This window comes from Chelonia mydas, chromosome 3 (assembly GCF_015237465.2).
Source record: "Chelonia mydas isolate rCheMyd1 chromosome 3, rCheMyd1.pri.v2, whole genome shotgun sequence".
NCBI classification, from domain to species: domain Eukaryota; kingdom Metazoa; phylum Chordata; order Testudines; family Cheloniidae; genus Chelonia; species Chelonia mydas.
Genome location: NC_057851.1, coordinates 67,396,360 through 67,423,237, shown reverse-complemented (window position 1 = coordinate 67,423,237; position 26,878 = coordinate 67,396,360). Strand labels below are relative to the sequence as shown.

Here is a 26,878-nt window from a genome sequence, read left to right as displayed (position 1 = left end):
AGCTCCTAGTTATCTTTTCTCATAGTACACATTCAGTGAAAGCTTCAGTCAGCAAATTTAAAATTGATTACAGGAAATGCTTTATAAACAGTATGTAAGTGACGTGGAACTCATTGCTACAAGAAGGCATTATGACAAGAGATTGGTATGAGTCAAAAAAAAATTAGACATGTATTTGAATAATGAAAATATGTCCACAGTTTGTTAGGATGGAAAAATAGAGCTACAGTAGAACCTCAGCGTTACAAACCCCTCGGGAATGGAGGTTGTTTTTAACTCTGAAATGTTCGTAACTGAACAAAATGTTATAGTTGGTCTTTCAAAACTTTACAACTGAACATTGAGTTAATACAGCTTTGAAACTTTACTATACAGAAGAAAAATGCTGCTTTCCCTTTTTTTAGTAGTTTACATTTAACACAGAACTGTATTTGTGTGTTTGTGTCTGCTACTGCCTGATTGTGTATTTCCTGTTCCAAATGAAGTGTCTGGTCGACTGGTCAATTTGTCACTCTGCTGTTCATAACTTTGAGGTTCTACTGTAAATCTTCAATCAGAAGATGTTAGTGAGAGCAGAGTTAGGTCAATGTTGAGTGCTTTTCAAAATCACAACATATATGGTGCTGTGTATATATATACTATAATTATTGGTTACACAATTTTTGTTTAAAAAATATACAATTTAATTAAAAATACCACAGTATAGGGGTTCTCAAACTGGGGGTCGGGACCCCTCAGGGGGTCGTGGTTATTACCTGGGGGGTCGCGAGCTGTCAGCCTCCACCCCAAACCCCACTTTGTCTCCAGCATTTGTAATGGTGTTAAATGTATAAAACAGTATTTTTAATTTATTAGTGGGGGTCGCACTCAGCAGCTTGCTATGTGAAAGGGGTCACCAGTACAAAAATTTGAGAACCAGTGGTATAAGTATTTACTACAGAAATATACTGGGGATATTTCTCATCACTATTCTTAACTGCTGATTTCTGAATACAGGTGTAAGCTCAGAAGTCACTTGTTAAATCTTCTGGAGAAACGTTTGTTTTAAAATTAGGGCTGTCGATTAATCACAGTTAACTAACTCAAGAAACTCAAATTGGTCTTGATTTAAAAAAATCAATCATGATTAATTACAGTTTTAATTGCACTGTTAAACAGTAGAATACCAATTGAAATGTATTAAATATTTTGGATGGTTTTCTATATTTTCAAATATATTGTTTCCAGTTAAAATACAGAATACAAACTAGGCAGTGCTCACTTTATATTTTTATTACAAATATTTGCACTGTAAAAAGATAAAGAGAAGAAATAGCATTTTTCAATTCACCTCATACAAGTACTGTAATGTAATCTTTGTCCTGAAAGTGCAACTTACAAATGTAGATTTTTTTTTGTTACATAACTGCACTCCAAAACAATGTAAAACTTTTTAGAACCTACAAGTCCACTCAGTCCTCCTTCTTCTTCAGTCAATCACTAAGACAAATAAGTTTGTTTACATTTACAGGAGATAATGCTGCCTGCTGCTTCTTAACAATGTCACCCGAAAGTGAGAACAGGCAGTCACATGGCACTTTTGTAACCAGGATCTCAAAGTATTTATGTGGTGGATATGCTAAACATTTATACGGATGCCCCTTTGTGCTTCAGCCACCATTCCAGAGGACATGCTTGCATGCTAATGAAAAAATGTGTTGTTTTAAATTTGTGACTGAATTCCTTGGGAGAAAATTGTATGTCTCCTGCTCTGTTTTACCTGCATTCTGACATATATTTCATGTTATAGCAGTCTCAGATGATGACCCAGCACATGTTAGTTTTAAGAACACTTTCACTGCAAAAGGCAAAGGTGGTACCCATGTGAGATTTCTAATGATAGCTACACCACTTAACCCAAGGTTTAAGAATCTGAAGTGCCTTCCAAAATCTGAGAGGGATGAGGTGTGGAGCATGCTTTCAGAAGTCTTAAAAGAGTAACTCTCTGATGCGGAAACCCATAGAACCGGAACCACCAAAAAAAATAAATATATCAACCTTCTGCTGGTGGCATCTGACTCAGATGATGAAAATGAACATGCATCGGTCTGCACTGCTTTGGATCTTTATCGAGCAGAACCCAACATCAGCATGGACGCATCTCCTCTGGTATGGTGGTTGAAGCTTAAAGGGACATATGAATATTTAGTGCATCTAGCACGTAAATATCTTGCAATGCCGGCTACAGCAGTGCCATATGAATGCCTTTTCTCACATTCAGTATACAAGAAGTAGGCACCATTATCTCCTGCAAATCATAGAATAGAATCATACAACTGGAAGGGATCTTGAGAGGTCATTTAGTCCTGCCATGAATGCAGGGGTCTGGACTAAAGTATTATCTAGACCAGTGCTACTCAAAGTGCTGGTCCGTGGAACAGTGCTGGTCCGCGAGCCATCGGCTGCCGGTCTGTGCACACATTGGGGGGAAAAATTGCCGGTCCCCCACATCAGATAGCTTGAGAAGCAGAGATCTAGACCATTCCTAACAGGTGTTTGTCTAACCTGCTCTTAAAAATCTCCAATGACGGAGACTCCACAACCTTCCTAGGTAATTTATTGCACCCTGCTTAATGACAGGAAGTTTTTCCTAATGTCCAACCTAAACCTCCCATGCTGCACTTTAAGCCCACTGCTTCTTGTCCTATCCTCAGAGGTTAAGCAAAACAATTTTTCTTCCTCCTCCTTGTAACAACCCTTTACATACTTGAAAACTGTTATCATGTCCCCTCTCAGTCTTCTCTTTGCCAGACTAAACAAACCCAAGTTTTTCAATCTTCCCTCATAGGTCTTGTTTTGTAGACCTTTAATCATTTTTGTTGCTTTTCTCTGGACTCTCTCAATTTGTCCACATCCTTCCTGAAATGCAGCGCCCAGAACTGGACACCATACTGTAGCTGAGGCCTAATCAGCGCGGAGTAGAGCGGAAGAATTACTTCTCATGTCTTTCTTACAACACTCCTGCTAATACATCCCAGAATGATGTTTGCTTTTTTTGCAACAATGTTACACTGTTGACTCATATTTAGCTTGTGGTCCACTATGACCCCCAGATCCCTTTTACGCAGTACTCCTTCCTAGGCAGGCATTTCACATTTTCTATGTGTGTAACTGATAGTTCCTTCCTAAATGGAGTACTTTGCATTTGCCCTTATTGAATTTCGTCCTGTTTACTTCAGACCATTTCTCTAGTTTGTCCAGATCATTTTGAAATTTAATCCTATCCTCCAAAGCACTTGCAAAGCACTCCTCCCAGTTTGGTATTGTCTGCAAACTTTAAGTATACTCTGTGTGCCATTATCTAAATATTGAACAGAACCAGACCCCCTCTTTCCCCCCTCGTTATACCCTTCCAGCATAACACTGAATCACTGATAACTACTCTCTGGGAACGGTTTTCCAACCAGTTTTGCACCCACCTTCTAGTAGGTCCATCTAGGTTACATTTCCCTAGTTTGAGAAAGTCGTGAGACAGTATCAAAAGCTTTACTAAAGTCAAGATATACCACATCTACCACTTCCCCTCTATCCACAAGCCTTGTTACCCCGTCAAAGAAAGCTATCAGGTTGGTTTGACATGATTTGTTTTTGACAAATCCATGCTGATTGTTACTTATCACCTTATTATCTTCTAGATGTTTGCGAATTGCTTAAATATTTGCTCCATTATCTTTCCAGGTACAGAAGTTAAGCTGTCTGGTTTGTAATTCCCTGAGTTGTCCTTATTTCCCTTTTTATAGATTGGCACTATATTTGCCCTTTTTTCAGTTTTCAGGAATCTCTCCCGTCTTCCATGACTTTTCAAAGATAATTGCTAATGGCTCAGATATCTCCTCAGTCAGCTCCTTCAGGATTCTAGGATGCATTTCATCAGGCCCTGGTGACTTGAAGACATCTAATTTGTCTAAGTAATTTTTAACTTGCTCTTTTCCTATTTTAGCCTCTTCTGCTCCTAACTCATTTTCACTGGCATTCACTACGTTAGACGTGCAATCACCACCAACCTGTTGGTGAAAACCAAAACAAAGAAGTCATTAAGCATCTGTGCCATTTCCACATTTTCTGTTGTTTTTCCTCCCTCATTGAGTAACGGGCCTACCATGTCCTTGGTCTTCCTCCTGCTTCTAATGTATTTGTAGAGTATTTTCTTGCTGTCCTGTATGTCTCTAGCTAGTTTGATTTTCATTTTGTGCCTTGACCTTTCTAATTTTGTCATTTTATGTAAATAAACTTGTTTGAGCGATTGGCTGAACAAGTAGTAGAACTGAGTGGACCTGTAGGCTGTAAAATTTTACATTGTTTTTTAATGCAGTTATTTTTTGTACATAATTCTACATTCGTAATTTCAACTTTCATGATAGAGATTGCACTACAGTACTAGGTGAATTGAAAAATACTTATCATTTTTACAGTGCAAATATTTGTAATATAAAGTGAGCACTGTACAGTTTTTTCTGTATTGTAATTGAAATCAGTATATTTGAAAATGTAGAAAACATCTAAAAATATTTAAATTAAAAGGTATTCTATTGTTTAACAGCACAATTAACGCAATTAATTTTTTTAATCACTTAACAGCCCTGTTGAAAACGTAACACTGTTTCAACAGGGTGACCCTGGCCGTTTGAGTTTACCTCCATCTCGCGGGAGCAGCGTGGAAAGCTTATCAGATGTTCGTGGACGACCACAGTCAACCCTTGTTTCAGGAGAAGGCAAGAGGATGAGTGCTGACATGTCTGAAATAGAAGCAAGAATTACTGCTACCGCAGGTAAAAATAAATAAAGTAGGGGGCAGAGAAAGGTGAAAGGAGCTACTTTTACTAAGATGAGCCCTGTGAGGTAACTCTTAACTGGGCTTGGATTCTTTATTATTAACTTGTTATATTTTAAGAATTTATATGAATAGGGTTGGCAGATTTGATTTATTTTTTTGTAATTTTGACAGTTCTTGTACATTTTTTATTTTTATTCTATTTTTTACTCTTTATTTTTACAGTTGCAGGAAATTAAGGGTGGGTTGGAGTTAGGGCAGTGCTGAAAACAGAGTTGCAGGGGGCTCCCTGCATGGCCAAGGGGCCCAAGACACCCTAGTACATGGTGCAGATGAGGCTGTGGTCCTGGCCAAGGGTCTCTGCTCCACCGGGACAGGGCTCTGAGGAAGAAAAGACCCTTCAGCTGTCGGGGAGGCCACACCAGTGCTGAACAGCTCTTGCCCAGAAATGGCCCCGGTGCTCCTGGCTGCTGAGTGAGTGAGCAAGGTCAGGAGGGCCTAGCTGCAGAGGACTCCCAGCGTTGCTGTGGAGCCGGGGACACTCAATCTCTGCAGGCACAATGTGCGGGGAGGCTACGGTCCTGGTGAGGCTGAGCCGAGACCCCTTGCACTCCCAGCTGGCGAAAGAGCGTAGCTGTGACAGTAGGGCTGTAGAGGGCTCCCTACACTGCTGAAGGGCAGGTGACTCCCAGTCTGTGCAGGCCCAAGGTGCAAGGAAAGTTGTGATCCTAGCCAGGCAAAGCAGAGAGCTCCTCACCAGGACTGTGGGGAGGAGGAGGATTCCTTGAGGGAGGGCTACCCCGATGCTGAATGGCTCCTACCTAAGGACAGGTTTCAGAGTAGCAGCAGTGTTAGTCTGTATTTGCAAAAAGAAAAGGAGTTCTTGTGGCACCTTAGAGACTAACCAGTTTATTTGAGCATAATCTTTCGTGAGCTACAGCTCACTTCATCGGATTGTTAGTCTCTAAGGTGCCACAAGTACTCCTTTTCTTTTTACCTAAGGACAGACATTCAGCAGCAGGGTAGCCTTCCCCCCAGCCGGGGGCTTGTCCTCTTCCTCCTTGCAGTCCTGGCCATGGGTCTCCACTCTGCCCCACGTAGACCACAGCCTGCAGGGATCCAGTGTCACGGGCCTCACATCCTTGCAGAGGAGCCCTCTGCAGCTCTACTGTCATGACCCCACTTGCTCCCTCCCATGACAGCAGGGCTGCAGCGAGCTCTCTGCCACTGTAGCGCCAGTGAGATCAATTCCTGCAGGCACAAAGTGTGGGGGAGAAGCCAACTGTTACTGATGGATATTTTTTCCTCAGTTTTAGTGTGTCAGCTGACCTCTGTCAATTTTAAATCAAATCCTGCAAAGTCTAGATATAAAGAGACCAGCTCCTTTCACATTTGTGCAGTCAGGTCTGAGAGGAATTTTTTTTAAATGCATGTAGTTTGAGATTACAGAAAAGATTACTTTTGATTGCCTTTAAAATGGTTAAATTACATTTTGCTTGTATTACATAAATTTGGGATTCTTTAGTATGAGCCTTGTTTCATTAATACAAGTTTCTCTTTGCTTCTGACTGAGTGTTATTCTCCATCCATTGTCATTTTTATTATTTGAATTACATTTCATTCAAAACTACATTCAAACTATTTTAATATTTTAAAACGCAGCAGGTGGATTTAAAAGCAGTATTATTTCCACCGGTAAATTGAAAAACCAGTTTTGATGGAAAATAGGTGCAAACTGATAATTTAGTTATGTCGTTGGAAAGATCAGATATAAATATAACCCGCCGATTTCTCCCCAGAGAAGCAGAACCTGGATGTCTTTGTAAAGAATTTTAGCTACACGTAATTTGCCAGGTTGCAAAAGCTGCTCCTTTTATTTACATGGTGGATCATTGATGTAAGATGAAGTTTAGGATACTAGCAACATTAAATGCATAATTTTATGGTGAAAGCTGAGCAAGTGAGTATGTTTTTCCCAATAAGCAAATTAACAAAACGTTATACCTGGCGGGCAAAAACTGCTTTCTAGTCCCCATTTTCACTGTTTGTTAACTTGTTTCATAATTTTAAATGGTCCTTTTTATTGACCTACATCCTTAGATTTACAGAATCCAGGCACAATAACTACCACTGCTAGTCAGACTTTATCTAGTGGAGTCAATATTTTTCCATCACTCTGAAAATTTGTGTATTTACTTTTTTTTACATATTGGGTATATTTGGTGTGCTGACTCTCTTGTGTACCATGACTAAACTTTTATTCAACTCAGCAAAAAAAAAAAAAAAAAATTTTTTTTACTTTGGTAATGTCTAAAGGCATATTGTGATAGGCACTGTACATACACATGGGATGACCTAGTTCCTGTCCTAAAGAGTTTACAATCTTACTTGAACATTATAGTATCAATCCAGGATGGATTATTGTTCTGTTTTTTTATTACTCTTATAGCTAGTTGACTGCAAATACTTCTTGATAGCCTTTGCCCCTATATCGTTCAGATATGTATTCATCAAGGGTCTAGCCACCACAAGGCAATTGTGTCCTTACCCAACAATAGTCTGCGGTGTTTTGATTTATTTTAATATTCTGGGCCTCATTCAAGTCTCTCATTGGTTCAGAACAAATGAAACTCATTTGACCACCCAGTGTGAGTATGGAATCAGTCCAGTCTGCCTTCCTTCACTAGATTCTTTTAAGTACTGCCAGTAATTATCTCCAAGTACGTTGTTCGGAGATTTTGCTATGGCTGTTTTTGTTTTTTTATTTAATTTCTTCTTCGAACAAAAGATAGTTGATTTGAATGGGACAAGTATAAGGGAACAGAGTTCATTTCAGGCAGTGGCAAACTAGTAGAAATCAGGCCACATTAGTCTAAGCAAGTTTTTGTGACTTAAGTTGAAAATAGCAAAAACAATGGTGGTTTCTTAGTCTCATTAACTATGTTACAGAGAACAACATACTATGATCCTGGACAAAAAAATTGTGTTGCTGTGTGGGGATAAGGCTATTGTCAAGAATAAATACACCGAAAATTATTTTAACAATTACCTAATCCTCTTGTTCCATCTATTATTAGACTGGTCATAGAAACAAATCAGGCAGTGCACATTTATGTCAGCCACTGAGAGTTCTTTCAGGTAAACATGCCAGAGCAGTTTTCTTTTGGGAGCTGCATTCATAAATCTATTTCAAATGGGATAGTTATTTAATTTTTAAACTACAGACCTTTATTTTGCCACCGCTTCCTCTTACTACCTGTGGCAAAATTAACATTTGTAAGTATGTTTTATGATGTTTGATGTGATTAGAACAGATACAAATTCCACTTTAACAAATATGGGGGGTTTGGGGTTTTGTTTTCAATAGTTCCATGAATGGGATGCTTAATTCTAAAGTATTTAGGTTGGTATGCAATGGCCATTTTTACAAAACAGCAAACATTTAGTCAGAGGGCACCTTACCAACACTTGAAGCAGTTCTTCAAATTTTCTCATATTAAAGTGAGCTTATCTTAGACATTGATTTGATTTCACTTTACAGGAGATGCCAATTAAAGAAAATGAAAGCATCCAACATGAAACTGTAAACTTATTTATAAACAATTTTAGCCTGAGACTAGAATAAAACTATGGAGGAAGTATTCTATAACTTAAAACAATTAAGGAAATACATTTCTTAGTAATATGCAGGTGAACTGGAAGAAGTCAATATTTGTCTTCCATTCTGATGGTTGCACTTTTCCCTTCCTCATTGCCATGCTGCTTTGTCTGTTTGAGTTTTGTGTTGCTAACTACAGCTAATTATGTTGTATTGACAGCTAGTTCTGTTTTGCTTTTAACAATTTCTTTACTATTTTTAAGCATGAATAGAAAGCTATGCAGTTTGTTCTGTGTGACATGTTTTGCATGTACTTTAGTTTAACAGTATATGAGAATTGCAGTGTTAGGTATTTAATAATTTGTTGTGTTACCATTGTAGCTGTTTGCATGTGTATTGTGTATGTGTATTTTTTCAGCCTATTCCAAGCCTAAACGGGGCCATCGTAAAACTGCTTCATTTGGCAACATTCTGGATGTCCCTTCAGTCATCATACCAGGTATCACAGACCATGTGAACGGCTCTATTGACTAAGATGCTGGAATAATGATCACATTATTAAAATAAAAAAATACTTTTTGCTCCAGTTCATATAGGGTGCAGATGGAGACCATCCAGTAAGATTTTTCATGATGTCCTTCTTTTTTTAAGAAAAGAGGAGGGGAAAAAAAAAAAAAGCTTGCCAGTGCGCAGTCCTTGTGTCTCATAGATAGGACTGAGCCCTTGGCTGGACCGATCTCATGGTACTAAAAACTACCTCACATATGAAGCAAAATTGCAGAGAAATCCTGTATGTGCAGTATTTTATATATACATGTACACATATGTATAGTCGTTGAAGCAGGGATTTGAACTTGTCTCCCACATCCTAGGTGAGTGCCTACCCACCACATTGTAGAATCATTCTCACACTCTGGCCCAATAGCTATTCACTGTCCTCATGAATGACCACACTGCACTTTTAAGCAGGGGGGGTGTATTTTTGGCTGGCTGGCCAAATGAAGGGAACAGTGCTTTGTGGCTGGAGGGGATGAAAACTGCTGCAAAAGGGTCAGCGTAGTCACTGACTCATCCCCTGGGAATGCAAGGTTTACAAGGGGCAGCTCGGTGCCTGAAGCCTCCCTTTTACATGGAGCCGGCTGAGGCAGGACCCTCCCTCCCTCTACTTTAGTTGGTAAAATTCCATGTTTGGTCAAGACCTGCTGTGGGTATTACGTTAGCCACCCCTTTTTAGGGGGGGTTGGGAAGGATTTTTCCCTTCCCCCCCCCACTCCCCCCCCGCCTTCCCGGCAACGGGTTCGTTGTTCTGTTCATGCATGGAGTGAAGGGTGGTAGGCTGTATCTCACAACTCCTTAAGTGTAGGGTGGATGTCCAGTGCAGGTACTCCATAGGATCGGTATACAGTGACCAGAGAAATGGCTTGGAAAAGGACTTAAAAGAGGTGTTTGTTAAAGGAGCAAACAAGGGGCAGTTGCCGACTCCCATTCTTATTGCCTGCCTTAACCCTCCTACGAGGGGAGGAGGGTGATAATGTCCCAGCAATGGATTTGCTGGAGGGACCTGGATGGAAAAAGAGGGGGAGCTGGTAAAAGCCCCCTGGGTAATTACAGCATAAACACAGGGTTACCTGCACTGTACACTTTTTTTATCCGCCGGGTAGTCCTAGACATCTAATATTAAAGTTGCCGCCTGATTAAACCCATGTCATATATTTCCTGTCCTTCTTTCGGTATAGCCAGACAATGACTGTGAATGACTATGAATAGTCATTGGGCCAGAGACCAAGAATGGCTCTACCGCTCAGTGGTTAGAGCATTTACCTGGGATGTGAGAGATGCAAGTTCAAGTCCCTGCTCCAATGACTGGGTTTTTTTCTTTATGTATCATGGAACAGCTTCAGCAAAATAGACTGAGACACCCACATCAGGATATTCCATTTCCTAGTGTTCAGGGCACCTCTCTTGCACTGTGGGAGATCCAGGTTCAGATTCCTTCTCCACAGCAGGCAGAGGGGTAATTGAACCTGCTGAGACCACCGTCTCTGGCAGGTCCGTGGCACCAGCCCAAAAATGTTACGATAATGTTGAAACAAACCATTCAGTTTCAATATTACCGAACAGAACATTTCAAATTTTTGTTTCAAGCAAAAAAAAATTTTTTTGACAAACTCAACACAAATTAGTTTCAGGTCACCCAAAACTGCATTTATCAGCAAATAAACTAGTCACTGAAATTTTTTCCCAGCTCTAGCTCAGACTCAGTGTTGTCATCTATAAGCAGTATATTGGGTTGCAACTGTTACAGTGCAGCCAGGTTTTCCTCTAAAGCCCTCAAGATGGCAGCCCCAGCATGCTTTTATTGTTTTTACCCCTCACTTTCCCTTTCCAGAAAGCCTTCCCTCTCATTTAACTTCACCTTTTAACAAAAATATCAATTTTGTTTCAGACTTCCCCCAGTGTTGAGATATTTACTGAGATCATTAATAAGAGACTGACATTTTGTATATTCTACATATAATCATAACTTTTTATCCAAAGAGCTTTGCAAACTAGATATACCGATCTCTTCCTCTGAAATACAGCCTTGTCCAGGGTAGATAACAGCAAAACTTTACTATGCTTTGGGACAAAGTGAAGACTACCCTATTTAAATAAAGCTTTCAGAGGAATTTGATGTAGACCAAATGTATTTTGCCCAAACTAGAATAGGGATAAGACCCCTGCTCCTCTACAAGTGTTATAGGATTTCAAATGACCACAAGTGATTAAGAACTTCATTTTGCATCTTATCCAAAAGATTACAAAGGTGCTCCCTAAGGAACTGGGAGAGTACTGGCTTAGTACAAAAGCTACCTCCTGAATCACCATTTCTTATATTTGTGTTTTCCTTGGAGGCCTCCCATTCATGGACTAATCAGGCTGCTTAGTTTAATATAAGTATGCAAAAACTCAAAGTGGTATGTTTGCAAGATAAAGAGCTTGATATATATTTTCCAAACTCCCATCCTTTCTGAACACTTTTTGAAATACCCTGCATAAGTATAATTCTCATTTATTTGAGACCCTGACATTTAAAGTAGGTAAAACCTGAGTTTTCCATTAGTGTGCAAAGCTTTAAAAAAAAAAAAAAAAAGTAAAATGGATCTGAGACAGGTTGCTCATTGGTAGCTAATTTTCCAGGGTTGTTGTAGGCATGTATCCATATGAACACACAGAAGTACCTTTCTTATTTTTCATTCCAACAGATATAGCATAGACACTGCAAACCAGCATTTTAAGAAAGACTTTAAAAAAGAAAAAAAGCCTGACCCACCAAAGTATTAATAGCCAGGTGTTTTAAAGTATGTATTGAATGACCATGCAAAATGTAACCAAGATAAGTAGGCAAACGGTTTTAAAAAGCTAGTCAGTCAGGAAGTATCTGATAAATCTTGTTTACATCACAGTATTCTTGCATTGGCAACTCCATTTATTAGTCAGTTTATGCATATACATTATGTGCTTTGGGCTGTATGTTACATCATCAACTAAAAATACTGGACTACCAAAGTGAGACTTATTGTATTTATAGTACTGTGGTCCTTAGTTTAAAAACTTGATTATCAACTCTCTGTTAGAAGCACTGTTTTCATACTATATTCCATATTCCAAATGGCCACTAATAAATGCAATAAGGCTGATTTTACCTAGGCTCTGTAGCTTTAAATTTTTAATAGTGGATGCTCTACATAGTGCCATGTAAAGCGTAATGTGTCAAACAACAAAGTCCCTGCCCCAAAGAAGTTAGTCAAGTCCAAGTCAGTGCAATACATAAGTGCAGCACAGAATAAATAAAAGGAGTACTTGTGGCACCTTAGAGACTAACAAATTTATTAGAGCACAAGCTATCGTGAGCTACAGCTCACTTCATTGGATGCAGTGAAGCGATGAAGTGAGCTGTAGCTCACGACAGCTTATACTCTAATAAATTTGTCAAAGCTGTCGTGAGCTACAGCTCACTTCATCGCTTCACTGCATCCAATGAAGTGAGCTGTAGCTCACGACAGCTTGTGTTCTAATAAATTTGTTAGTCTCTAAGGTGCCACAAGTACTCCTTTTCTTTTTATGGATACAGACTAACACGGCTGCTACTCTGAAACCTGACACAATACATACAGAGCTTTGCTGATTTTATACAACATCAATGCTATAATCTCACATGTGAGTCTTGGGGATGGAGATTAAGGGAGTTAGTTGATATTTTGCAGAATATCTGTAGAAAAACTATAGAAAGGCATAGATGCTTTAGAGGCTGCTATGCCAATTTCTATAATTTTGTCTGTCAGCTGATAGCATTGTTATGTAGTCCTCATTAGTACCTCCACAGTGTTTCAGTTTAAATAGCTTTAAACTTTTGGTACATCATGAAAACAAATGTTCACAACTAAAATTACACCACTCACTGCTAACTGTGATTTGGAGATAAATTACACAGTCAACAATTAATGCAAAAATAGAAAATGCTTTTATAAATTTGCATTCCTTTTATTAGAATGTCCAGCTTTTCCCCCTTCAATACCTCTCATTTACAAATGACTTCGCTTTAACAGTTTTTCAGGTGAGGTATAATCTTAAACAAAATCTTTTGCATAGATTAGTATTAAAAGAAATAGTTAAATCAAATTATTAGATACTTTATTAACATTACATCAGGGCTTTTATAATGTCCAGGGTAGTTTTTTTTCTCCAGTGGCCTTAAAAAATGTTCACCATGTTTTCATTAATATTCCCTTTTTAAAGAAGGAAATATAAACTTGTGTTGGAAGCATAATTTTCTGCAGTGGGATGCACCTGAGGAGGTGCACAGGATGGGGAGGAGGGGACCCATTTCTATGGATATGTTAAGGTCCTTAAGACAGAACATGCCTTCTAAAAGAATGCAGTAAAGGAATCCTACTACCACAGACCTATGGTTTGCAGGAGAGGTACTCCTCTTCTTTGTACTTGGAAGGCATGCCAGAAAAGGTGCCCTGAGGAACACCTGAATTAAAATTTTACATTACCGGCATCAGGGGGTGTGTGTCAGGGAATATTTTCAGGAGAAAGTGCCTGCCCATAGGAGCTTCAAGCTCCACAAAAATCAGGATCTTACTCCAAGTGAAGTGAGGACTTCCTCTTTATGTAAAAGTTAACCAAGTTTTATGGCGGGGTTTCCTTTGTAGCGTAGATTAATTAATATTGGCCTTATGCAAAATACGTAACAGCATTACCATTTAAACAAACCCCAAACCCTATACATTAAAAAGGCTGACAATGATCTGCTAACGTAACCTATTGCATACAGGGAAAAACTACCTTAAAAACATTAAGGTTGCAAAATGAAGCATTCAGAAATTAGGAAATGCTAGATTTAAGGTTGCTTGTGCAACCTTATTTCTCCCCTCTTGTGTATATGAACTATGATGATGGGAAGTCTGTAGCTGATCCAGGAATAGAATCCAGCGTTTCCCGAATTCCAGATTCATGCCTTTAAAATTCAAAAGAACACATTTTTTCTCTTGTAACCCTGTGCTTCATTCACTGACCATGCTGCATTGAATGAGGAGTGGGTCTTTCTAGAAAAATAGTGTGTTTGTGTAATCAAAAACAAAGCTAAAGGAGAGTGAAAAGGGAGAGAGCTTGGAGAAAGGAGAGAATCTGGGCAGGGGACAAAACACAAGGGAGATTCTGTGGAGGACAGAAGCAGATGGGTGAGAGAGCCTTGGGAAGGTTAGAAGGGGGGAGAGTGTGCGGACGTAGGGAGGATCTACCTATGCAAGACGGGCGGAGGGGGAGGGAGGAGGCAGCATGTATGTGTGAGTTGTTGCTGGAGCAGAGAGAACCAGGGGAAGCTGCAGATATCAGGGGAGATTGAGTTGCATGTGTGTGGACTTTTGGGGTATGTCTGCAATGCAACTTGGAGATGCGATTCCCAGTGAAGGTAGACAGATTTGAGCTAGCATGCTAAAAACTGCAGCATAGACATCAGAGCATTGGCGGTGGCTTGGGCTAGCCACCCAAGCTCAGATTCAAGGATTCAGGCAGGTTTGGACTTGGGCGGCTAATCCCAGCCACTGCCAGTACCACAACATCCACACAACTATTTTCGAGCTAGTTCAAGTCTATCTACGCTGGGAATCACACCTCCCAGCTATAGTGTGGACATATCCTTAGAGGCTAAGAGGGAGCCCGGATACTTTTTTTTTTTTTTTTTTTTTTTTTAGAGGGTAGGAAGCATTTTGGGGATTTTAATGGGCAGGGAAAGTGTGTGAGAGAATTTTTTGGGCAGAGAGGCAGGAGAAAGGTAGAAATTTCCTTGTTCTGTCAACTTTTTTGTGTGTTCACTTTTTACCCTTACAGTTTATAATTTGTTTAATGGCAGTATTGACATGTATGTGAAAATACACTATACTCATTCCAGTAACCTTAACTCTGACCCACAAGATTTATGTAGACTCTCTTGACATATGCATAACTGCACAAAAATTTAGAAATGGTCCTTGCTCCAAGTATCTTATAAACTGTTTATGTTACCTCAACTACCATACCATAAGTGGTATATACTGCTCCACTGGTTTAGTTACATGTTGGTATTGGCATCCCATCTTTTTGTTTTTTTTAAAGCCGCCTCTTCTAGTTCATGAGCAAACACATTCCAAAGAACATTTTATTTCCTCACTTGGTGATTCAGGCACCTGAAGTTTCTTTTTCATTACAGCAGCCTTTTTCAGACCAGATGAGTAATTGGTTGACAGTTGAATTGTAATCTTAAAATCCAATAAATTGTTAAAATCCTGCCACTGTGCATCACTTTCTGCCTTTAGGTATTGTACATAACTGATGTGTATTGACTTTTTGTCAATTTCATGAAATTATTCTAGGTTCCTGTAAAGAGAAAATTTTAAACCAGTTATTTTAAAAACTAGAGTAAGAGCAAGTTCAAAACAACTTCAAAACATGTACAAAGACTAGAACTAATTATTTAAAGTCAAGGAAACGTATTCCATCTTCATATTCCTAAATTGGCGTTAATCTTCATTCTGGAGCAACAAGTATTTGTTGATTTGCTGTCTTTGTTTCTGCTTTGTGTGAACGATTTGCCAGATGTCTGTAGTAGTTATACTAATTAAAATGACATTGCATAATAGAGCTTGCTTTTGCCTCACTAACTTGGAAATCTCTCATTTAAAGACATTCTCATTCACTATAACACAATCAGTTGGTCTCTTCCTGCCCTCAAAAAGTGTTGATTTTTACTTCTACCCAACCCTGATTATTTTAACTTTTTGGCAACCATGATCTAATGTTTCAGCAACACATGTGCCGGGTTCTTTAAATTCACAAATGTTGCTAATCTGAAATGAGAATTCCAGATATTTTTTGCAAGCTTATTTCAGACGGGCTAATTTTAGAATGGTGCTGTTGAATGAAATGTGCACATAATTGTTGTATCAGTCATGAGTAGATCATCTATATCTTGAGTTCCAAGATGAGTTGCAGCTACTATCAACAGCATAATTCTTCCGTTTATGAATAATTCTGTTTTTAATGGCCAAGTAGTTATATTAAATGGAAGAGTTTAATAATTCTCACCTGGTGCCTTATGGGATCTCTTTACACGGCTTTACAAACCTTCGTTAAGCCTCACAACATCACTTTTACATTGGTAAGTATTTATTTCCCCAAATTACTGATGTAGAAAACTAAGTTACTGAGAGATTATAACTCGTTTATGGTAATACAGCAAATCAGTGTCAGAGCTGAGAATATAACCCCAATTTCAGACAGATTTGTCGCATTTTCTAACCTATAAACTGTTCCTTCCCTTAGGTACTTTTAGAATTTCTTGAATTTAAATGTCAGGTGACAAATTGGAGAAGATGGTACTGAGAATTTTTCACTTTCTGGTAGTGTGTTTCTAAAACAGACAGGACTGCTGCACAGAACTACTGGTTAAAGGACTTCATAATTTGTGATACCTTAAACTGTGTAGATGAGATTAGGTAGCCATTCTCACTTTTTTGTTTTAATTGATGTGCAGATTATAAGTTCTATCTAGAAAGGCTGCTAAGTCGTATTGAAATGACCCAGCATAAATATGTAAGAGTTTAAAAAATGAGCCACATGTTACAAAAAGTTGATTGAGTACTGACTGTTGAATACTATGGGAGTATGAGGCTGTAACTGTTATAGTACATGTTCTAAATGCTACCTACTGGTAGAAAAGTTACATAATGCAGGTTGAAGACCAAAAATTTTGAGCATTGTCAGCTGTTACTCATGATGTTTTGGTGTTTCCTTTTGGACAGCTGACCTGTCATCTCAGGAGACACTATAAACAATATTAATAAAAATCAAAGTACCAAGGGAAATTGTTACATAATCCATTGTATTTTACATAAGACTTAGTTTCATAAACATTTCCTTGATGGACTAGCAGTATTAAAATTTAAACTATTTTCTATAGCTCTCAGTGGTGGATAATGCTAATGGGTGGAAAGAGAAGAGGAACGATTACACCACTGTTCAGTGGATTGATAGCAAGATGTGACTTAGCTAGAGAACAACTTCTTGCCCTGATTTTTAGAATATGAAGCATTTTTGCTCATAAAAGGGTGACTAAGAGCTTTCATTTTGACTTAAAGTGAAATAAGTTTTCTTATAGCTTCTTAATATATGTGAGAGGAACATAACACAGACAGAACGCTTTGCTGTGTGCTACTTCAAAGAACAACAGGTTAGAGTTGGCAGCATCTTATTGTACAGCCTTGCTCTAGAAATGCCCATAACGTAACTCACTTGAAATAGATGTCGTCATCAGCCACAATCCCCAAGTGCTAAGCCTCTTCAAACACATGTGACAGAAGATGGTGGAGTAGAGTGCAGAAGCTATTCATGTGGTAGGAACGGTTATTGTATTAGGATATACTTTCTCTTGACAGGCCAGCATTTTTTGAGTTAAAATTCTGCAGCTGTCTCTCTCTCTCTCTCTCTCTCCCACTCCCACTTTCTCTCTGTGGATTTGTACAAATTCCAAGCTCCTGCTGCAACAGTCGCACCCTTCTTATTTTGTTTCTGAGCAGATTTTAGTGTTTTGTTTTGTCTTTTTTTCCAAGCAGGAAACGGACAACAGAGGCGGAGATCCATTCAAGACCTTAGTATTGCTGGAACAGAATCCAATCAGGTAAAATCTTTCAGCCTATGGCTTCTTTGTCTTTCATGAACATTTAGGTGAAATCAGCAGTAAACTTATACTGTGTAGAGCTAGTCTTTAAAACTTCATCTATGTGATTAGGGATCATTTAATTTACAAAACATAGTGTCTGCTGTTTTACCATCTAAAATAAAATCTGTGAAAGGGCAGCTTATGAAAGATGTCTAGGTGACAAGTTTCTTGATTACAACTTGCCTAAGCAGCACATATAATATTTGTTAAAAAGAATATTTTGTTTGTGCATGCTGCATAATTTTGTATGTACTGGTAATAAACCTCAACATAGTATTATCTCTCAAATCTAAATGGTTACTTATGGTGGTCTCTCTACTTTTTGGAAGAAAATGTAATAGCAAAGTACTATAACAAGGTCTTGTTACGAAGACTTCATTACTTTTACAAGATATTTACTTGTAATTATTGCTTTTTGTATCATGATGTCTGGATACCATGGTAACAAGCACAGTGATGCACTCTGAAGTATGAAATATTAAAATTAAACGAGATGTCTCAAATGACCAAAGTACAGTTAGTGGTGCCTTAGCCTTGTTTTGTGTTGTTCATTTAATTGCTAATTTGTCAGTGTCAGTAATTCACAGTAGGTTTTTGATCATTAGTGTGAATTAGCAAGGTTCTATTGTAATTTTAAGATCCCTGCTGTAGTTTGAACATGGAAAAATAGGAGCTTAGTGTGTTAATCAGGTTAATCAGGTTTCCATATTAAACAGCCTACTGTAGTAATTCAAAGTAGGTGGTAATTTTAGGGGTATACACTCATCAAAGAGATTAACATTTGATCTCTCTTCCGTTTCATACAATGTTGTAGTAACAGAAACCTTGTCCTTTCCCCAAAATCTAATTTGTCTGGTTTATTTGGGAATATGTGTATATATCAGAAGAAAGCATCAGAATCAATTTTAAAATTTCAAAACGTTTTTATTACATACCGAACATAGGGCTTTTTAAATAAAAGCATTCTACAGATACAAGCACAGTAATAAATAAATCTACATTTACTTAGTTACGCAGTGTAATTAGAGAAAAGACTTAATCAAAATTGTTTCAATTTTTTCATTATTCTGTAACGTTAAACTATTTTGTGATTAAGGTTTCAGTGCACTTCTGTCACACCTATATGCCACTATTTTATGTAATATTAAAATATTCTTATGTAAGTTCTTTTATTTGTAACTTTTAGTTCCTTCTATTACCTTTTAAAAATGATTGTTTGCAGATACCAGATTATAATACTACTAGACTAGATATATAGCATCTGTATTAAAACTTTTTAACTTTCATGTATCCTGCCTTTGAAAGTTGCTATGTGCTACTTTCTTAGAGATTCTAGCTGTGTTCCTGCCAAATAATTGCTCCTTTGACCAGGAGTAACAACAAAAGGCTTTTTCACCTCAGTTTTCTGCTGGTACCTTTGTTTACCAGAGAGCAGAACATGATGCTGGTGTAGCTTTCACCATTTTCCTTTTCTTCCCTCCTACCTGTGCCAGCCTAAGGGTTAGAAATCTGTATATCTTTTGTTTTACATTTCTGCTAGGTCTGTCTGAAATTCTATTCATATTCAATTTATATTTTGAAATACAATTTATATTTTGCATTTTGAAGTGCCCTATTACAAGTATGAATCATAGTGTAGCATACAAGGTAAGCAGAATAAAATAATACCTCAAAGGTCATAAATACATTGTGGATAATGTTAAGTCACAGGTTTTTGTGTTCTTGCTTTTGAGGCCTGTGAATGGGAAGTAATGGAAAAGTCTAAAACTAATACTCTCAAACTTGTAATACCAAGTCAGAACTTTTCAATCACACAACACATTAGTGTAGAAAGCAAGCAAGTTTGTCTCCTAGATATGCCCAGTGCAGTCTTCACACGAGTGGGTCTAGCTGGAAGAAAGTGGTAATGTGCCTTCATCCACTCCCTTACAGCAGGTGGGGAGAAGGGGGAAAAGTTTACAGAGATGGACAAGAAGAGCAAGAAGCATTTGGGGCCATATCAGGAGAAGGTCACTGCATTGTCCTTCCCGCTGACCAGAAGAGTTTGGGGGAAGAAAGTGGTATTTATTGCCCATGAAGTCCTGGAGGACTTCTTTACTAGGGCTTCGGGCACCCATGTTTCATAAAGTAAGGAGCCAACCCCCTCCTTTTCCTAGCCCCCTTTAAGCTTGCTGAGGAAGGGGTTTTGGTTTCCTACATCTGGAAAATTGGGGAGCCAATCCCCACCTTCCCCTACTCCTTCCTGCACTGTACGATTCGTTGCCAGGTACTCCGATATTTTAAGTGAATGAAGTTGTGGCTTAATAAACCACATTCATGGCCTCCTGTCTTGTGTGAATGGACAGAAGGACCTGAGACTGCTCCTAAAGTTCAAGGCCTATATTTATGGATTTCCATAACTCTGAGCTGAGCTCCAGCTATCCTTGACTTTTTTAATTTAAAGCTTCAAAATAATGATTATTAGCAATATAAACAACCTACTAGATAAAAGAGAAAAATTCAGTTTATAAAGAGGTTATAAATCCACACAGCTCTGATCAGTTCATTGTGTTTCTGCACATATACCATTTCAAATTATATATAAATGTTATCCTTCCCCCACCCCTTACTTCATTGCAAACATCCTTCTTCTCTACATCTCTGTAGTCTCTCCTTAAACCCACTTCTTTCACCTAGCCTTCATCACCTAGACTTCATCACTGTTTGCGTCCATTGCCATGCCCTTTAAACCCTTGTACTCCACACACTGCATTGGTTGCCAGTGAAGTGACAGGTGACTTTCAGAATGCTGGTTACAATCTATTAAGCCTTAAATGGCCTAGGCCTGCTAAATTGGAGATTGCTTCTCTCTCTCTCTGCTTTGTCATGCTATTTCACTATCAATTCAGAGGAAAAAATTGGCAGGAGTTTGCGGTAGGTTATTCTCCATACCTAATTGCCTGCTCCAGCATTCGTTCTTATTAGAAACCCACTAGAGCCCAAACATGGGAAAACTTTAACAGGAGATACAACTTTTTTTCTTCGGGCTGAGTGAACGTAAATGCTGGAACCAGCACCTCTTCTGTCGTTCCCAAAATAGGGCATATGACAGTCTTGTCCTGGAGGAAAAATATCAGTCTTTTCTTAATGATGGGAAGATGTTACATTGTTCTGTTTTTAATGTAGTTTAAATACCATAGTGATTACTCCCTTTATAATGTATTTCTATTGTCCAATTTAGATTTGTAAGCTTTTCAAGGCAAAGAGCGCTCTAAACCTCATATTTTATTAAGAATGTTGCACAACTGTGGTGCTATAATAAATAATCCGATTGGGACAAGCAGGATGAAAATGAAAGTACATATAATCCAGGCTAAATTTAGTTTGTATACCATTTTTTGAAAAACTATTTTTAATTTTAGTTTACCATGTCTTCATATACATTTGTACAGTGCCAGCACAATGGATCCTCAATCCTGATGGGCGCCTCTGAGCACAACTGAAGTATAAATATTAAATCATGCATAATCTTCATTGTCCTATAGTTCCTTCGCAATTCCTCATTTCACCATTGTGATAACGGAAGAGCATGCATCAACTGGCCCATGTGTAGTTGTGTTTGGAAAAAACTAATGTGCAAGAGGGAGGTCTGTTGTGTTTTTTTTTCTCTCAGACTGATCACAGCCATCAGAGATTTAGTGTCTGTATTTTGCTGATTTTTGTCAAGGGAGATCACTTCTTCTCCCCCTCTCAACAAAATACAAATTCTGGTGTGTTAGACTTGATTTCCACCATTTGCAGCTGGAGGACTATGACTATTGTATTTTATTGTATTGCTGCTGTGATTAGAAATGTTGTCCAACACTAATTCCTGGTATTGAATGGCATTATCAGCGTGGTCAGTCTAATGCTCTGCAAATAAGGATTTGCTGTTTGGCTGAATTTTGCAGAGCATTAGACTGGACCTCTTTACAACCTGTGCACTGAGTCACATTTTGTTCTAATTTTCTCCAGCACAGAATTCAAGTGCTTGCTCATGTCAGTTCCATTTTAGGTGTGTGCATGCCCATGTGCACAGTTGTCCGAGACTTTTGCCTTAGCAGTATCCGTAGGGCTGGCTGTGGCACCCCCTTGAATCCCACACTCATGTGTCAGTATATCAAGCACCGCCGGCCCTGCGGCCTCTCAGTTCCTTCTTACTGCTCCTGGTAGTTGGTCGGAGCGCCTCTTGCCCTTGCTTCACAAGTTGTCAGCGTTTTTTTCCTACTCAAATCTCAGGTTCCAGCTGTAAATAGTTTATTTATAGTAGATTTGTTAGTAAGTAGCTGTTAAGTACTGTCGGGGTCCTGGCAGGGACTTTGCCCCAGGCCGGGGCATACCTGAACTTCGAGTTTTAAGCCCTGCTCTGACTGCAACAGGCTTCCTATGCCTGTTAGTGACCCGCATGGTAGCTGTCTGAAGTGCCTGGGGGAGTCCCACGTTAAAGAGAAGTGTCGCATCTGTAAGAACATTCGTCCCAGGATACAGAACTAACGTGACAATCGCTTGAGGACCCTCCTCATGGAGGCCGCTCTTCGCCCAGCCTCGGAGCTGGCCCGGACGCAATGCCTAGCACTTCACCTCGGTATGTAGCACGCCCCCGGCACCGGGTTCTTACCAGCACCGATCCACTTCACCGGTGCCCAAGAAGAAGACTAAGAAGAGGGACCCGATACCAAGCAAGTCGGATCAAGGAGCATGGGGCACAAGACTCTGCTCTGGCTGTCTGCCCACGCTGGAGCCGCAAGGGGGCACGCCCCTGAGGGGACCTTCTTCCCCCCTCCCAAGGGATCCACCACCAACTCTGGAGAGCAGTAGGGGACCCAGGCTGATGGCACAGTCAATGCACTCCCAGCACCCAGAGAGCAACGGACTCTCCCACCACAGCCAGCACTGTTTATGCTGATGGACCCAGCGAAAGATCCCTACAAGGGCAAACCAGCCATGAAGGCCTCCCAGAAGGTGAGTGAGCACCGCCGGAGTCTAGGCAGAGCCCTTTTTCTCCACATCCTTTGTCTCTGCGTCAGCTCAGGCCACCAGTTTGCCATTACAGGTCGCCGGCATCGTGCTGTGGTCTGCGCCCTTGCGCTGGGCCTCACCCAGGGGGAGGCGCTGGTCACCTTACAGTCAGCACCAGTCATCTTCACACCAACGGTCACCATCACCAAGACCTCACGGATGCTCTCCAACACGGTGTCGCTCCCCGTACTCCCAGCACCAATCTAACGATTCAAGGCACCGGTCACCCGAGGCGATGGTTAGCCATCAAACTCAGGTGTCAATGGTCTCGCCCTGGTCACCGGAGGAGGATTTCTCTGGCATGGAGAGGGAGTTCAGCCTCTTGCCAAGACAGCACCGTCGCGACTGGGCTTCGGGGGTTGCATCCGCCGCAGCGATGCCAACTTGGCAGCAGGGCCAGTGGCCAGCGCAGTGGCCTTATTGGAACACCTGGTGCATGCCGGTTATACTGATGCCCCCATCTCCAGTCCTCAGTCACTGTGTTGGACAAACCCCAATTGGCACCGGTGGCACCAGGCTCGGTACAGGAGGCGCTGACGGGCGCTGTGGTGGAGGAACAGGTGCCCGCCCGGAGACCTCCTTCCCCTGCGAAAGATGATCCCCTGGGCCCTCCCCGGTGGTTCATTCATCATTGTCCTCTCCAGATGAGACAGTAGCGTTGCCCTCCTATGCTAGCCCACCGGACGACTTTAAGGAGCACCAAGCCTTGGTCCGACGGGTGGCCACTAATGTAGGCCTTGAAGCGGAAGAGATGGCGGAGCAATCAGATACGTTATTCAGTGTACTGTCCCTGTCCACCCCCGCATGTGTCTCACTCCTGGAACATGAAGGGGTCCTGAACGTTGCCAGAGCCCTCTGGCAAACCCTGGCCTTCATCCTGCTCATTTCCAAGAGGGCTGAGAAAAAGTATTTTGTCCCGCCAAGGGGTTCAAATACTTATATACCCACCCGACCCTGGGGTCGTTGGTTGTGTTGGCAGCCAACAAAAAGGACAAGCAAGGGCCTGCTAGTTCCACCCCCAAAAATACAGAGGCTAAGAGACTGGATCTTTCTGGAAGAAAAATTTATTCCATGGCCAGTCTCCAGTTCCGGGAGCGAACTACCAGGGTCTTTTGGGACATTATAATTTTAACCTGTGGGACTCCCTCCATAAGTTTAAGGACTCCAGGCCCCAGGAGGTGGCCCAAGAGCTCCTCTTGTGGAGGAAAGTACCACAGCAGCTCGGTGCTCCCTCCAGATGGTCTGGGATGCGGCCAACTCGGCGGCCAGGGTGGTCACCTCGGTGGTGGTCATGAGGCATAGCTCCTGGCTTGAACCTGCTGGCCTGTCCCAGGAGATGCAGTCCTCCATGCAAGATCTTCCGTTCAGTGGAGTCGGGCTCTTTTCCAATCAGACAAATGCAAGGCTGCACGGTCTGAAGGACGCTCGGGCCACCCTCCGCTCCCTGGGGATGCATATGCCTGAATCTGTGACAAAGCCATTCCGGTCACTGCCGCCCTTTCTCCTTCCTTTGACCTGTGCAGCCTGGCCTGGCAAAACACCATGGAGGCCAGAAGCAGGGTGTTTTGAGGGCGCACTCGAGAGCGACACCCCAGTCACATCCACGGATCCGCCCCATCTTTTCCTCAACCATCTCCCTCCTTACCATTCAGACTGGTTGAGACTCATCTTGAACTCTTGTGTCACTGGGCTGAACTCTTGTGTCACTGGGCTGTACCCTTCCGTTTTTGGGCCCTCCCTCCCACACCCTTCTTCCCCATCCCTCTTCAGGAACTCTTCTCACGAGCAACACCTCATTCAGGAGATAAACAACCGCCTGCAACTTGAGGAAGTGGAGGACGTCCCTCAAGAAATATGGGGGGAAAGGTTTCTGCTCCTGCTATTTCCTGATCCCAAAGGCAAAAGGGGGCCTGTGTCCCATTCTGGACCTGACACGAATCAACAAGTATCTCAAGATGTTGAAGTTTCACATGGTATCCCTGGCCTACAGCATTCCTTTCCTGGATCCGGAAGACTTGAAAGACACTTTTTCATATCTCTCTCTTCCAAGGGCGCAGACTGTTCCTCAGTTTTATGGTGGGCCAGTGCCATTTCCAGTTCACGGAGCTCCCCTTTGGCCTCTCCTCGGCCCCACAGGTCTTCACAAAATGCATGGCCTCAGTAGCCGCTTACCTGAGGCGTAGGGGAGTCCAGGTCTACCCTTATCTCCATGATTGGCTCGTCAAGGGCAGATCACAGTATCAAGTGCAGAGCAGTCTCGATCTCCTGCAGTCCACATGCTGCAACCTGGGCCTGTTAGTGAACAAAAAGAAATTTGATCCTCGTACCAGTGCAACATACAGAGTTTATTGGGACAGTTCTTGATTCTATGCGGTCCAGGGCATTCCTTCCGGAGACCTTTCCGAGCCACATTAGACGTAATCTCCACTGTGAGGGACCTCCCATTCACCAACCCCCACACTTGCCGAAGGCTACTAAGCCACATGGCTGCTTGTACTTACGTGATCCGTCATGCTCAACTCCACCTCCGGCTGCTGCAGCCATAGTTTGGCATCGGTCTACATCCCCAACAGGCACAACCTGGAGCTGGTAGTCAAGGTACAGCCGGGCATCACTGGCATGGTGGATGGACCTCACATTGGTGTTGCAGGCAGTCCCCTCGGCAGCCCCAGCCACGTTGCTAACTCTGGTGTCCAACGCCAGGCTGGAAGCCCACCTGGGCGAGCTCAGTACACAGGGCTGTGGTCATGAGTCGACCGCATCCTCCACATAAATGTCAGGAAGCTCAGGGCGGTTGCCAGGCTTTTCGGTCCCAGTTACAAGGCAAAGTGGTTCAAGTCCTGACTGTCAGCACTGCCACAATGTTTTATATCAGCAAGTAGGGTGGAGCCAGGTCATCAGTCCTCACTATGGGACTTCTGTGTGCAGCATGCCATTCATCTTGTGGCAGCGCACCTCCCTGGAACCAGGAACATATTGGCAGAACCTTCTCATCTCGCCACAAGTGATCTGGTTGACCACATCGGGGTGGAGAGATCTTCCGAAAGTGGGGGTCTCCTCAGGTGGACTTGTTCGCGACTCGCAAGAACAGGAAGTGAAACCAGTTCTGCTCATTTCAGGGGGTCAACGGGCTCCCTGTCAGACACCTTTCTACTTCCTTGCTCAGGGGCTCTGATGTACGCTTTCCCACTGGTGCCATTGCTTCATAAAGTCCTCATGAAGATCAAGCAGGACAAGGACAAGGTTATCCTGGTAGCCCCAGCTTGGCCTCACCAGCAGTGGTTCAGCACGCTCCTGGATCTGTCAGTGATGAAGCCGATGCCACTGACCCACTGGCCAGATCTCTTGTAGCAGAATCATGGCTGGCTCCTGCACCCAAATCTGGCAGCGCTGCACCTCACAGCTTGGTGGCTCCATGGTTAACTACTGAGAAGCAAGAATGTTCAGCCCGAGTCCAACAGGTCCTACTGGGGCATAGTTAGCCCTCCAATAGAGTGTCCTACCTGGCCAAATGGAAACAATTCATTTACTGGGCCTCAGCCCAAGAGCTTAGGCCAGAGCAGGCCTCGCTGCAGCTGATCCTGGACTACCTTATGCATCTCAAGCTCCAGGATTTGTCCCTTTCATCAGTTAAGGTCCACTTGGCCACTATATCTGCCTTTCACCCTCCGTTCCAGGGCAGATCAGTCTTCGCTCATAGCATGACAGTCCTGTTCTTAAAGGGTCTGGAGCGGCTCTACCCCCAAGTATGGGACCCAATCCCTCCGTGGGACCTGAATCTGGTACTCGTGCTGCTCATGAAACTCCCTTCAAACCCTTGGCATCCTGTTCCCTTCTTCTGCTCTCCCGGAAGGTGTCATTCCTGGTGGTTATAACTTCTGCCTGAAGAGTCTCTGAGATTAGGGCAATTACATCGGAGCTGCCCTATGTGGTGTTCTTCAAGGACCAGGTACAGTTGCGGCCGCATCCAGCTTTCTTGCCTAAGGTGGTTTTGCAATGTCATAAAATCATAGAATTGGAGGGGACCTTTAGAGGTCATCTAGTCCAGTCCCCTGCAATCATGGCAGGATTAAGTATTTCACACAAGCCAGGACATATTCTTGCCAGTCTTCTGCCCAAAGTCTCATAAGTCTGAGGAGGAACATACGTTGCCATTCCTGGATATCAGGAGAGTGCTAACCTTCCACAT

General features: G+C 41.6%; 1 protein-coding gene across 9 annotated transcripts in view; it reads left to right on the top strand.

Moving 5' to 3' along the window:
• The window catches only part of MAP3K7 (mitogen-activated protein kinase kinase kinase 7), a 72,380-nt gene that overhangs the window by 35,071 nt on the left and 10,431 nt on the right, over positions 1–26,878 (top strand). For 6 of the 9 annotated variants that reach the window (XM_037894483.2, XM_037894487.1, XM_037894488.1 and 3 more), the window contains 3 exons: positions 4,649–4,808; positions 8,827–8,907; positions 17,543–17,610. In XM_037894483.2, coding sequence (XP_037750411.1) covers positions 4,649–4,808; positions 8,827–8,907; positions 17,543–17,610 — 309 coding nt within the window. The remainder of the gene's footprint in view (positions 1–4,648; positions 4,809–8,826; positions 8,908–17,542; positions 17,611–26,878) is intronic. The other 3 variants (XM_037894484.2, XM_037894486.2, XM_037894485.2) reach the window with 3 other exon arrangements.